The following is a 13,405-nucleotide window of genomic DNA, read 5'->3' on the forward strand; positions in this document are numbered from 1 at the left end:
TATTATGTTAAAGCGAAGGTTTGATCTTGTCATCCCATTTTAAAGAGGAAAAAGTTTGGCCTCAACCTATTTTTCTAATTCTATCCTCCATGTAAGTATCCTTCGTCTAACCATTGTCTAAAAATTTTTTATTTTTGTTACTTAACATATTTTTATAACTTTTTCCTGTACCTGTGATTCTTTCCTCTTGCTTTTCTAGCTGATGGAAGCTTACCCGTCCTTTAAAGCAGGGTCAGCAAATTATGGCCCATGGGCCAAATCTGGCCCATCACCTGTTTTAGTAAATAAAGTTTTATTGTAACACAGCCATGGTCACTCATTTGCATATTGTCCATGGCTCCTTTCAAGTGAAAGCAACAGAGTTGAGTAATTGCAACAGAAAGCATATGGTTCACAAAGCCCAAAATAGTTACTACCTGATCTTTACAGAAAAAGTTTGCTGACTCTTGCTCTAAACACACAGCTCAAATATCCGCATCTCTGAAAACTTCCTGACTGCCCTACCCCCCACCTCAGATCAGAATTAATGAATCTTTCTCCTGTAATCCTGTAACACTTCATATAAACCCCATTTAGAGTAGTTTTTGTGTTGAGTGTTTTAGAAGTCAACAACAAGAAACAACAACTTTCACTGGTCTTCACATTCTCAGCATATTGCACGCAGCAGCCAAGGCACACAGTACAAATTCAACAAGTGTTTGCTGAGTAACTTATAAACTGTGTTGGGACTATGTTCCCATAGTTTATTAGGCACTTTTCTCAAGAGAAAGGAGGACCTTGCACTTAGAGGCCTTGCTTCTTGTTACCTTGTACCATCCTGAACAAAACATATTTCTGAACAGCTGCTTCTTTGAGTGCTGGAGCACTCTTGAATAACTTGAACTACAATTGATCACTGTTTCTTTTGAAGGTGATATTTTTTCCACTGCTTTGCTGACAGGCACAGTGTTTGGACTCTAGTGGATCTGAGGATGCTGACGTATTCCCCTTCCATACGCCACTGGGTATTGAGTCTGGATGGATAGAGGTGCACATCGGGAATGCATGGCAAACCTATTGCTTCACTACTCCCTGAGTGACCTCACTCTGCCCTTCAGGTCTGCAACACGTTTCTAACTCAGATAAGCTCTTTTCATCCATCTATGATTCCCCATTGATTTGAATTTACCCTAAGTGTTCTGAAGCCAGGGCTTGTACCTTAAATCACTCAGGCTCCAGCTGGCTGTGGGGACCTTCTCTGGCTTTGCTGATACACTGGCTGAGACACTAGGAGTTATGTCCAGGCAGCGTAAGCCCCCAGCTTAAATCCTGACAGCCCTAATATCCACCAGATTCCCCTGCACGCTCCACATCTGCGTGAAATGGCTCCTGGCAACCCCGTCTCTCCACAGCTAGTGGTAACCAGTGGAGGTGGGAGATGAGATGCTCTCTCCTACGCCTGTGACCCTTCTATTCAAGTTCCCTGTAATAGGTAACCGGAGATACTTTGGGCTCAAAGGAAGCACTTTGACATTTGATTCTCTTTACATGTATGCTTTACCCAACTCAGACAGATGGAAGAACTGAATGTCGAGGGGTTCCACAGCTCCCGGCGGAAGGAACAAAATTGTTTGTGGACGTGTTTTAAGGGGTACCCTTTTGGTTGCTGCATAAGCAATCTTTTTTGTTGTAGTTGTTAAAGATTAAATCTCAATAACTTTTTGAAATTAGAGTGGGCTTCCCACCAACGGAATGGGCAGTGGCACTCAGCCTCCTCTCAGAACAATCCAAGAGCAGGCTGCCTCCCTCCTAAGCTCTGGAATGTTCGCAGCATAGTGGTCTTGCTTGAGATCAAATCAGGGCACCATAGGAACTGTCATTTTTCATTTACTGGGGCCCTTTGATCCCATTTGGGGTTTATTTGTTTCAAGTGAAAAATACAGTCCCTCCTGCATACATCTATCCTGTAGAAGACTCTTAGTTTTTTCTGTTAGAGATCAAATCAGAGTGGTAAGCAGTGTGGTCATTAGTTATCGCCATCAGATTTCTCAACCTACACTTTATTGCTATTCTTACAAAATCACCAGCCTTCTCTGTTGCATAACGATCACTTGTAGAAGCTACAATATGCCTTTCGTGGGTGCTTGGGTGTTAATTTATTTCACAGTTTCCTCTGCAGATATAATCAGAGTCAGCTATCACATTCCTGTTTCTTCCTTTTATTATGTTCCTTTGCTATCGTGTTTGTGTGATCTTTTTCTGAAAAATGACAGGTAGTGTTTCTCTGCTTCCTGTATCTGTGACTTATATTCTCCATGACTACTCTATTGCCATTTAAAAAATATAACATTTTATAGATGTAATCTTAGATTATTTATAACTCAGATTTTGTTAGATGAGAAAATCTCCTAAGTGACATTTTGGTTTAGGTACATTTTTTAAAGAAAGGGAAAATATTCTCTGCAAAAACATTTTCCTCTAAATTGTAAATGAGGGAAAAGCTCTCAGTAAGATTATAATACACTTTTCCTGATTTCTTAGTACATCGAAATGTATGGACATTATTTTTATGTAAGTGATCAAGTTGTGGTGTTTAATAACACGTTGTTAGAGGAAAAAGAGCTATCCCTTTTGATTTATTTGCATATTTACTGGGTGACTTACAGTGCTTTACATATTAGAATTGGTTTGTCAACAATTAACATTCTAGGTTTTTATATAACCCATGCTTCAGGTAATAGAGGATTATTAAACTGCAACCAGTGTGTTAGAAATCTGCCGACTAGTAATAAAATTCTTATGTATAACGGCAGCTGAGAAATACTGCTGTATATTTATGCATAGATTGCAAGACAGATGATGGCGGGCAAACTGCAGAGTGGCTTGAAACACATCTACCAGCAGGTGGCGCTGCTTTTCTATAAATGAAACCCTCTACCTGGCTGTATCTAGGTACTCGCCACCCCCTAACTTTCTGCTTTTTCGTTTCCAAATGCCCCTTTATTTCTCTCAAATGAATTTCTAAAACTGTGTTTGCTTGTTTGTTTGTTGAGGAGATATACCACCACTCAGACAACACCTCTCAATTGCTGAGATTTCTTTAAATCCAACGTGTTCGATGTAATGCTCGTTTGGAACAAGTTCTAGTTACCATGTTTTTAAACGGTAACTACACAATGCCAGATTCTCACCCCTAAAACGGATTACCTCCACCATCTGATTATTGTTATGGGGCAAGTCTCCATTTTTATCTAATAATTATTTATACAAACAAATTCTCTAGGCTGCATTCCAGACCAGGGTAATGAGGAACATTTTTATAAATGTGGCCTACGTACCAGATTAATGTGCTGTATAGAAATAATTTTAATGTGATGCTCTTTCACTGAGAATTACTTCAAAATCCAAGTAACCAAAGAATGTTGCTTTTCTTACTTGGCCAGAACTAAATTTCTGATAACAGGATCAGAGATTTTTTTTTTTCTTAATAAGATCGTACATACAGAGGCGGATCAGCTTGTCCATGTGGGCCTCAAGGAAGCAAAAAAAAAAAAAAAAAGATGTACAAGCAAAACATTTATTTTCTTTTGGTTGTTTAGTCTACACATAGCCTATTTCTCAAAAAAATTTTTTAAAGACACTGCTATGTCTTTTTACTAGCTTTATTTTTCTTTTAAACCTATACTATTCCTTTTATACATGATATTTGGGTGTAAACAGGGGCCTGTACAGGAGACAATGGATTTATTGAGGTTATGGAGGGGGAGAATTAAAATACATCCCAGGATGACTCATATATTTGTTTATATTCTTCATTTTTAAGTGTTACCTATCATATCATAAAGAACTTTGAATGCAAGTATTTTACTCTTTTTGTAATTTAAAAATTTGAAACCATTCATTTTGAGACTCCAATAGGAATTCTCTCTTTTGAATTTTTAAATGCTTTTTAGGTATACTAGATTGGGGGGCCAGGTCAAGGATCCAGATAACATAAGGTACGCTCTTATTTTGTTCACTCATGTGCATTTGGCATGGAAAATCCTGAAGCATTGTTGATTAGGTGGAACCAAGGAGGAGAGGATTGGGGAAACGTTTCCTTCTCAGTGAATCTGCTCGAAAGCACTGGTTTTGTTGAAGATGTTTTTGGAATGTTGATTGCAACCAGTTTCTCTTTAACGTTCCTTCTAGTTCTCTTTTATAGGGGACGGATCAACCTGAGTAGTTGGAGACAGGAAGTAATCATCCCAGGGTACAGGTTGGATTCACCTGCCTGGCTCTGAGGAAACAGCCTTGTGAGTTTCACAGGACCCCTTTCCAAGGCATTAAATAACTTTATTTTCCTATCAAATACACTCTCCAGAATAAAAGCAAGACCTCCAGTGGAACTGGACCATTGCCAGGGGCCTCCTTGTCTTTAGTTTCACGCACGTATGTGTGTGTCTTATCGTGGACCCTTATAACTTTCAAGTGGCCAGAAAGAAAATAGGCTGAGTTAAGGAGTTTTGATAGCCTTTGCCAAGCTGCAAATCACCCACTGCCCTCTTTGAATTTGAGTATTTAAATTGAAGGAAAAATAACTTTCAGAGGATTCAGATTATTACCCAATATTATCAAAATTCTGTCATTTGGAATTTAAAGCTCTACACTATCTGCCCCTTATATTCCCGACTATGCCCTCAAATGAATCTTCTGCTCCAACCAAGCTGATTTTCTCATGGTTCCCTAGCTTAGTACTTTGCTACCTCCTTGCCTTTGTTCAAGCTGTCCCCTCTGCCTAGCATGCCCTTCCCACCCTTTGCTGCCAACCCCTAGTTTATTTAGCATCATGGCTTAAGTGCCCCCAGTGTGCCAGGCCTGTATTTGGTTCTGGGGATATGCAGGTGAGCAAGGCTGACATCTCTATTCATCCCACTCTTGTTTCAAGTTTTGCTTTTTTCCCCTGACCACCCCAGATCTTTCTAGCAATTATTGTCTAAAGCATTTCATTTAGCCCTCAGCTGCCATTATCATGCATCTTTTGTACTGTTATTTCATATAAGTTGCAAATATGCATATGTATTTAATGCAATTGTCTCATTTCTCCAGCTAGACTTGTGATTCTCTCTTATTGTGCATCTTTAAAAAGATTTTTGGAAAAAAGAAAAAGCAAAGCCCAGCCCCCACCCTCAGATTTTTGTTGAGTTGGTCTGACATGGGACTCAAGCATCAGTGTTCTGTAAAGTTCTTCATTTCATTGTATTGAAAAGCAGGGTTGGGAACCACTGAGCTAGACCGCACTTTCCTTGGACCAGGAATCCTGTTTGTCCTATTCTGTAGTGCTTCTGGGTTGAGTCTGGTAGGAAGTGCTGGATAATTATTTGTGGCAGGAGAGTTATGAGGCTGTCAGTCCATGGCTGGCTCCTGTGATATCCATCAAGTGACATAAGAGAGCATTAAGCCCAGAACCATTACAAGTCAGAGCTGTAAAGGTCCTTATACCTAATACTGATCCTCCAGGAGTGGAAGTATTTTGCCAAAGACACGCAGTTGATCCAAGCTGAGACTAGAACCCAGGCTCCTCACCATTAGTCTGTGCTTCTCCTCTCTGCAATGCCGCCTCCCTGGCAACTAGGAGCTATTTATTAGGAACCTCACTAGGGGCTCAGCACTACGAGAGATTCGGAGATTTGTAAACTACCATACGGGTGCTTATAAGTCCCAGTTGGGGAGCAGGACACATTGAAACGGAAAACAAATTATAATGCAAAAAGTAAGGAGACGTCAGAGGGGTGTGAGATGAGAAGTGCCAAGGGGTGTTTAAAGAAAGGAGAGATTCTACCTCGTTACAGTCATCAGGGAAGGCTTCCTGGAGGATGTAGGCTAACCTGTTTCTTGAAGAGTGGGTAGAGTAGGTAGGTGAAAGAAGACCTGGTGGGAAGGAATAGTGAAGGAGTCGCGGCTCTAGTCCTTCTTTCCCCTGCCGCTCCCACCATCTCCCACATGCACGCCCAATCCCATGACCTCCCAAAGAAATTCCAGGGACGGAGCCCCTCACAATCAAGCAGCACGATTTCCTTTAATTTAGAGGGAATGGTGGGGGTTTCTCCATGTCTCCATCTGATTTTCATTTGTTATTGCTCTGAATGGCCCCAGACTTCTCCAATTGAATCCTGTTTAAACATTTTCTGGCTTTTCTTGTTTTTATGACACTTGGCATAACCTAATTATGTTGACCTGAGCAGTTCATTAGGGCCACAAGAAATATGGGACAAAGGTGACAGTCGAACAAGATGCAGAAGATGGGCGTGGGGGTGGTACATCTCACCTCATTCTTGAGGTTGAATACCAGATCAATTGCTTGGGGCAGAAGAGAGAGTGTGAACCCATTTAAGTAGATGAGAGTTGAAAGATAGCACATGGGCATTGTGAAGGACCCTGTGCTTGAGAGCTCTAATTGCTTTGATTTCTCAAAGTCAAGATAATGGTGATAGGTAACATTTATGAAGAGCTTACCAGGAACTCTTCTAAGCACTTTTCATGTCTTCAGTCCATTCTCACAACAACCTTATGAGGAAGGTACTCTGATTATTCCCATTTTATGGATGAGAAAATTGAAGTTAGATAATTTGTCAAATACCCCGGTTTGGACCCAGCAGGGTAGCTTTGAGGACTTTGTGCCTAATTAATCATTATCTTTCTTATTCATATTAAAGCTCAGTTTGAGTTGCCATTTGTAGAGGGATCTTCTATGCCTTACAGTTCTTTTCTCAGGGATAGCACACGAGTGTGGCTGGCGCCAGGGCCAGAGATGTAACGGCGGGGTGCCGCCATAGGGTGGGGATACCGGGCAGCCTTGGGGCAGTTGACCAGCTGGTGACCTCATGCACCATGAGACAGTTATCTTCCCGGAATAGGAGCCCAGTCCTCTGCAAGATTTTAAAGCAGAGGTTAGAAATCCATATTTTTATGGACAATCTTCAGACTTAAAGCAGAGCACACCGAGACAGTATTTTGGTCCTCAAGCTGTCAGTGTATGTGGCCTTTGGTTATCTCATTTAACCCCACAGCGTCTCCAAATCTTGGCGTCTTCATCTGTCCAGAGGGGATAACAAGAGATCTTGTGACGCTGAGGTGTTGAGTAACTTGTCTGAGATCACAGCTCTGACGAGGGTCAGAGCTGGAACTTGGGCAGGGGGCCTGACTCTAGAAGCTCATATCCTCAGACTCTTCTCATGTGCAGAATTCTGACAGCAATGATCTGGATTAGAAATCAGCAGACCTTGGTCCTGGTTCTAGGTCTGCATTTTAGTGTAGCCTTGAGCCAAAAGAAAGCGAGGCCAGAACATCCCTATGCCCTTTCCAGCCCTGCTCCTGCATTCCATACCTTGTTCTCTAACTCTGTTGATCAGAACAGGGCCCACCATGCACTAGCATTTTAAAATGTTGCATGGGATATATCTGAGGATAAATTATAGTAGAATACAGACAATGATTTTATAGTTCAAGAACATCTTTAGAAGGTGACTATGCCCTTAAGAAATATACTAAATGCTGTGTTTAGTGTAAAATCACAATACAGATTGGTCCTTACCTCCCAAGGTTAAAAGCAAACAGTCTTTCTAAAGTATTCTGGCAGAACATTCCTCATCAGGCCATGCTTTGCACCTGGGTTGCACTAAAAACCCATGCATTTTATCTTTATCTGAGTTTCAGAGAAAGTGCAACCATCTAGAATACATATTAGAATTCTAGGAGGCTCTTGACAAAACTGGCTCAATGGAAGATATGGTGTTTATGGATGAGCAAATAATAATAATGATATTAATAATAATAATAGTCTTTATCTGTATAGCGTTTTATGGTTTAGAAAACAATTTCACATATACACTTAGATTCTAGGCTGGGCTTCAAATAGAATCATTGGGGCAAGCATTAATTTTAAAAATGTAAATAGAAAAGTGAAAATATGATTGACATTTTCTGCCAGTCATGTTTCCTTGAAGCTACTTAGGGGAGGAAAAACAAAAAGAGAAGGAAGTCAATATCCGAGTCAAAACATAGAAGCAAATAAAAACTTTTACCCCAAAGTGGAAATGTAGATCAACAGTGTGTTAACCGGGGGAATGTGATGTGTTGTGTGAAATCGGGTCCATGAGAGACCGGACCCTTTCTGTTTTCTGCTTCTCAGCCTGGGCAGGTGGCAAATCTCAGATTCCTGAGGCAGCATGATCTTTTCTCCACTCCTTTGGGTATCTGACAATTTGTAAATCCATAAGAAAGCCTTTCTCACAAGGCTCTTCCTTAACAATCTCATGCAAACAGCGTGAAGTGATCAGCAGAAAAACCTTGCTTTGTCCAGTGCTGAACAAGGGAGCAGTTAGACACACAGGCAGATACAAACTAAGATAACTTGTTTGTAATGACAGGAAGGGCAGCAGAACCAACGCCTAGAACCCCCTTGAGAAAGGGCCAGGGCAGGGCCAGGAGTAGAGTGAAGAGAGCGGGCATTTGCCTTGGGCACCAAAAACCTCAGTAATCAAGATAAATATAGTTTAAAGCAATATTTTTTGAAAAATCAAAATGCAAAAAAGAAAGTCCATGCTGAACGAAATGGTCAGAATTTTAAACACAGACAGAATAAATGGCCATTTTAATGCTGCATTTAAGTACTGAATTTCACAAATCAGTATGGCTTATAACAACAAGCACAACAGAAAACTGACAGCTGCGTCCATTTCTGTGCGCACTTCCCGTGTGCCAGGAACAGTGTGCAATACCTTACAGGCATTTTCTCTTGATGTATTTCAGAGGGACCAGATTTCCCTCCAGGAAATCCAAATCTATTTGGTAATAAACCGTATTAGAAAAAGAGTTCCTTTATAGGCTCCACAAATCCCATTACAGTCCATTTTGTCTTTGTTAAATGTATGAGTTGCAGATTATGATCCCTTTATTCACAATGATGATTTTAGACACTCAGCTCAAAAATACCAGCATTAACTTAAAAAAATATATTAGCATGGTTGTATCTGTTAAGCATTATTGCTTTGTAGGCTCTAGCTGATGATTTTATTAAATATACTGCAGGAGGGGAAAAAAATCAAGGATAATTATAAATTCATAAATACATAATTCCTTGGAATAAAGTGATTTTAATGGAATGATTGCAGAATTATCTATTTCCTCACGAAAATAGCAGAGATGTTCTGATTAAGCCCATAATCTAGCATATGTGAAATTCCAGCCAAACTGATGTGGCACATTTTCTTTTCTGAAACTACCTTTGATAAGAAATGCATTACAAACTCATCAGTTTGGCTTCCTGTTAACAAAGAGACAGCAGCCGTCTGGATCATCCTGAATTCACAGTGAAACTGCCACACCATGTATCCTCCAACTAAAGCTGTGCAAGTTTGACAAGGGGCAGATGAATCCAGGAGTTATTGTGCAGGGCTTTAAATCTATGCGGCAGCTGACGGTTGAAATAATCATCTATATATGGCTGTGAGCTAGCTGGGGAAAGGTTGAGGCTGTATATTTGCAGCATATCTGGCCTAATGGTTAATCTGTTGTCTCGTGCAGGCTCTTGCAGGGCGGACTTGCAGCGCACACTGACAGCTGCGAGGAATTGCTCACGGTACACGTGGTTTGCCTTAATTCTCAGAGTACGGATAGGATGACTCTAACTTAGCTTGAGTTGGAAAATGGGACTTTCACCTAACTCATATCCCTAAATGCAAGGAGACCCTCAGGACTAGCAGCAGGTTGGGTGGCAGGGACACTAGAGTCACTAAACTACCTCTGTCCAGCCTGACTTCCCCAAATCTGTGCACTTGAAGTGGGCTCCATATGTGTTTCTTTCGTTGTTTGGCTGTCTTGGCAGTTTGGGATTGATAGCGTCCTTTTTGAAAACTGGAAAGCTAGGAAAATGTGAGAAGATAAATGAGAGCAGGGATCAGCAAGGGCCAGCTGGTGAATATCTTAGGCTTTTTGGGCCATACCTCTTTATTGCAACTACTTAGCTCTGTTGTTGTGGAGCGAAAATAACCATAGACAGTAGATAAACAAATGACCATGGCCATGTTTCGAAAAAACTTTATGATAGTCACTGCAATTTTAATTTCATATCATTTTAATGTTTTAAGAAATACTCTTCTTCTTATATTACCCCCCCAACCATTTAAAAATATAAAAACCATTTTTAGCTCATGGGCCGTACAAAAGCGTGTTCCAGACTACAGTTTGCTAGCCTCTCAACTTGAGAAATAGAAGAAAGAAGGTAGTTGTTTGTGCCAGGGACTTGGCAGGTTTCATCCCTATTCAAAGACTTGTCCCCCACAAACATGTACTGCACATGCCAGGGCTATGTAAAGGAGTCTCGTACTCTTTTTGGCCTCAAAGCCTTTACCATTGGTGGTGACAGTAGGGAGTAGAGAGAGAAGGAGGAAAGTTGAGAAGAAGCTTTTTTTTTTTTTTCCCCTGAGGAAGATTAGCCCTGAGCTATCACCTGTGCCAGTCTTCCTCTACTTTATATGTGGGTGACCGCTAGGGTGTGGCTGATGAGCAGTGTAGGTCTGTGCCTGAGAGGTGAACCCGTGAACCTGAGCTGCTGAAGTGGAACACACCAAGGTTAACCACTACACCACAGGGCCAGCCCAAGAAGAAGCTATTTTTGCTGTACTCCAGTACATTTTTTTTCCAGTTTAATTCAAAGTAAAAGTTATCTTTTATCTTCTACTACCTTCCCAATCACCAAACTCCATTACAATAATTCAAGGAAATTTTTACATTTCTCCTTTCAGTTGTGTATTTGGTCCTAGAATTCCATTGTTCATCTCTGTGTCTCATCTCTGAGAAGCTAATATCTAGTGATCTTTGCCTGAGTCTTTTCTTGGCCCTTGAGGTGATAGAAGCAGTCTGTTCCAAGAAAAAAGGAAAGAGGAGAGCCAAAGGCAACCAGATCTCTAGAAGGAATTTTTTTTACCAAATCCTGAGGAGAGCAGAGCACTGGGCAAGTTACTATAGCAAGTCAAGATTTTAGTGAAGATGTGTGAACTGAGACTCTAGGCACAGGGGACACTGATGAATGTGGGACTCTTACCAGGATACATATGGAACCTGAGGCTTATGGTTTGAGATGGGGGGCAAGTACAGCAGATACATCTAAAATCCACCAAATTTGGTTCTAGAGGATCCATTAGGCCCGCCGTGTATATGTAGAGAACATCGCAATTCAGGTTATGTGGATTCCATTAATATATTTATATAGTATTTTTTCTGTCTCCCATGTAGGAGGTGAATTCTTTCATTACTCATGTTGATGGACTCAAACTTACACAATTCAGCTTTCCTAGGCAGTGAATAGAGCCAGAAATATACCCTGTGATTAACTTCTACATAACCTATTATTCCTTAAAGTCTCCCTGCCCATTCTCCTGTTAGCACCACAAAAGCCAGAAATGAAAAAGCTCCAGCAAGCCTCCCGTTCCCTGCCACCTCAGCCTCCCTCGGGGTGGGTGCTCCCTGTGCCTGTGCCAGGGCAGGGCGGGCCACTGGGAGATGCTTTCTGTCCTCATTTTACAAAATGACAGGTTGTTGTTGTTTTCAACCTACATCATCTAGGTTTCCCAAATAAATGTATTTCCTATTTCTCAGCTAGAAGTTGTGACATTATTCTGCCTGATAATGTATGTGATAAAGTGATTGTTCAACTGTAGAGAGTTATATATATGTCGGAGATATTATTGTTGGCATTGCTTTTGAGAGGCAGCATCCTTCATCTTTTCATTATCTGTGTATTAATATTCACCAAGATCTTTCAAAAACATAGCTTTATGGATTGATCTTATCAATAATACTGCAAAATGTTCACCAAACTTTTTGGCGATAGATGTTGTCCCAAGGTCGTTAGACCAGAAACTCTCATTCCAAGGATATCACCCACTTTAACTCCCCCATGTTCTGATATTGAGCTGCCCCTCACCCTCTAGGCATAGAACTTGGCTCCAACGGCTGTCTTACCTTCCTAGCTGTGCTTAGCTGCTCAACCTCACTGATGGGCACATGGCCTTCCCCACCACGGGCTTCATCCTAAAATAACAGTCCAGTGCTCCTTTATGGTAGTTATAGGACCAAACTCACAGTATGGGTTATTTATCTGGCATTTGTTGATCTTGTTGTTGTTTTTTCTTCATTGCTTATGGAAATGTCCATACCTTCCCACTAGTCTGGTTTATGTGACAGGCAGCCAGATTTCTGGTAGTCTATGATTACAAGACAGGAAATGTTGATCTGGAAAGCAGGCACCATTCTGTGCTCCAATCCAGGGACTGCTCTTTCATGGTCACATTGTAAGACCTTGATAGTTAACTAGCCCAGATTTTACAGTGAAGTTCTAAGGCAGTCATATTAGAGAGAGGTCGGGTCAACTTGGGAGTTTTGTTCATTTTGAATTACATATTGCAAAATGACTGTAATACTATGACTTACATGATTTTTCTTGGGAGGAAAGTTTGGTAAGCCCACAGAAAATAGGAAGCACACTGTTAGATCCCGAATCCAGCAATTTTCCCTCTCTCCTTACCCTCAGTTTTAGTAAAATGATGTTTGCATCCTGAAAGACTGAAAGCGTACACCCAAGTTTTACTGACGTCACTCATGATACAAGGAGATGCTACACATCCCCTTTTCTTAAGAGTGGCAAACCCATGGCATTAAATGCAATTTAGGCAGCAATATCACAACCAAGAGGTCTGACCAAGCCAGCAGTTTGAGATGAAAATGATAGTTTAACATTGAGAGTTGATGACTTAGAATATAATGCTTATTCAGTAGGATGCATTTTAGCAGGTTTCAGGAGATAATGGTCTGGTCTTGCTGCTAAACTGAGTTTTCTGTGTCTATTGTATATTGTAGAGGAGAGGGGGACCCTGTATGTTTTTGGAAATTATTGCACACACAAGATTGTCTTCTGCATATTATCCCATCTGATGTCGATGAAAATAACACAGCAAAAAGAATTTCAAGAAGTCATCAGGGTAAAAGAAAAGAAAAAAAACACTTGAATTCAGTTGTGAGGGAGAAACTTCCATTTTAATTTAAAACTATATTTCTATTCATTGTTAAGACTGGTTTGGAACATTTCTAACGAAAAAATGCACAAAGGATTAATTCGCATTTTCTTCTCTCGTTATTATTTGGCAGTCAAGATTCAAGCTAGATCCCGCTATCCCAAAGATCCATTTGTGTTCAAGAACACAACTCACAATTTTCAGCTTGTGACTGAGCCAGGTGAAGGAGTTCTGTCTGGAGCCCATCCCAATTTGTAATAACTGCACCCCTCAATGTTCTACCTTAACATGCTGAGTTCAGTTAAGGAGAAAGATGCACTGCTGTGGATGTCAGCATGCATTTAGCTTGTTGGATGGCAAAATACCAAACAGCA

General features: G+C 40.8%; 1 protein-coding gene across 7 annotated transcripts in view; it reads left to right on the top strand.

Annotated features, from left to right (window-relative positions):
- Nucleotides 1-13,405, top strand: part of KCNMA1 (potassium calcium-activated channel subfamily M alpha 1) — a 713,595-nt gene that overhangs the window by 597,702 nt on the left and 102,488 nt on the right. For 4 of the 7 annotated variants that reach the window (XM_046653011.1, XM_046653010.1, XM_046653009.1 and 1 more), the window contains exon 19: nucleotides 13,165-13,251. The exons of the other annotated variants lie outside the window; for them this stretch is intronic. In XM_046653011.1, coding sequence (XP_046508967.1) covers nucleotides 13,165-13,251 — 87 coding nt within the window. The remainder of the gene's footprint in view (nucleotides 1-13,164; nucleotides 13,252-13,405) is intronic. 7 annotated transcript variants of the gene reach the window in all.

This window comes from Equus quagga, chromosome 2 (assembly GCF_021613505.1).
Source record: "Equus quagga isolate Etosha38 chromosome 2, UCLA_HA_Equagga_1.0, whole genome shotgun sequence".
NCBI classification, from domain to species: Eukaryota; Metazoa; Chordata; class Mammalia; order Perissodactyla; family Equidae; genus Equus; species Equus quagga.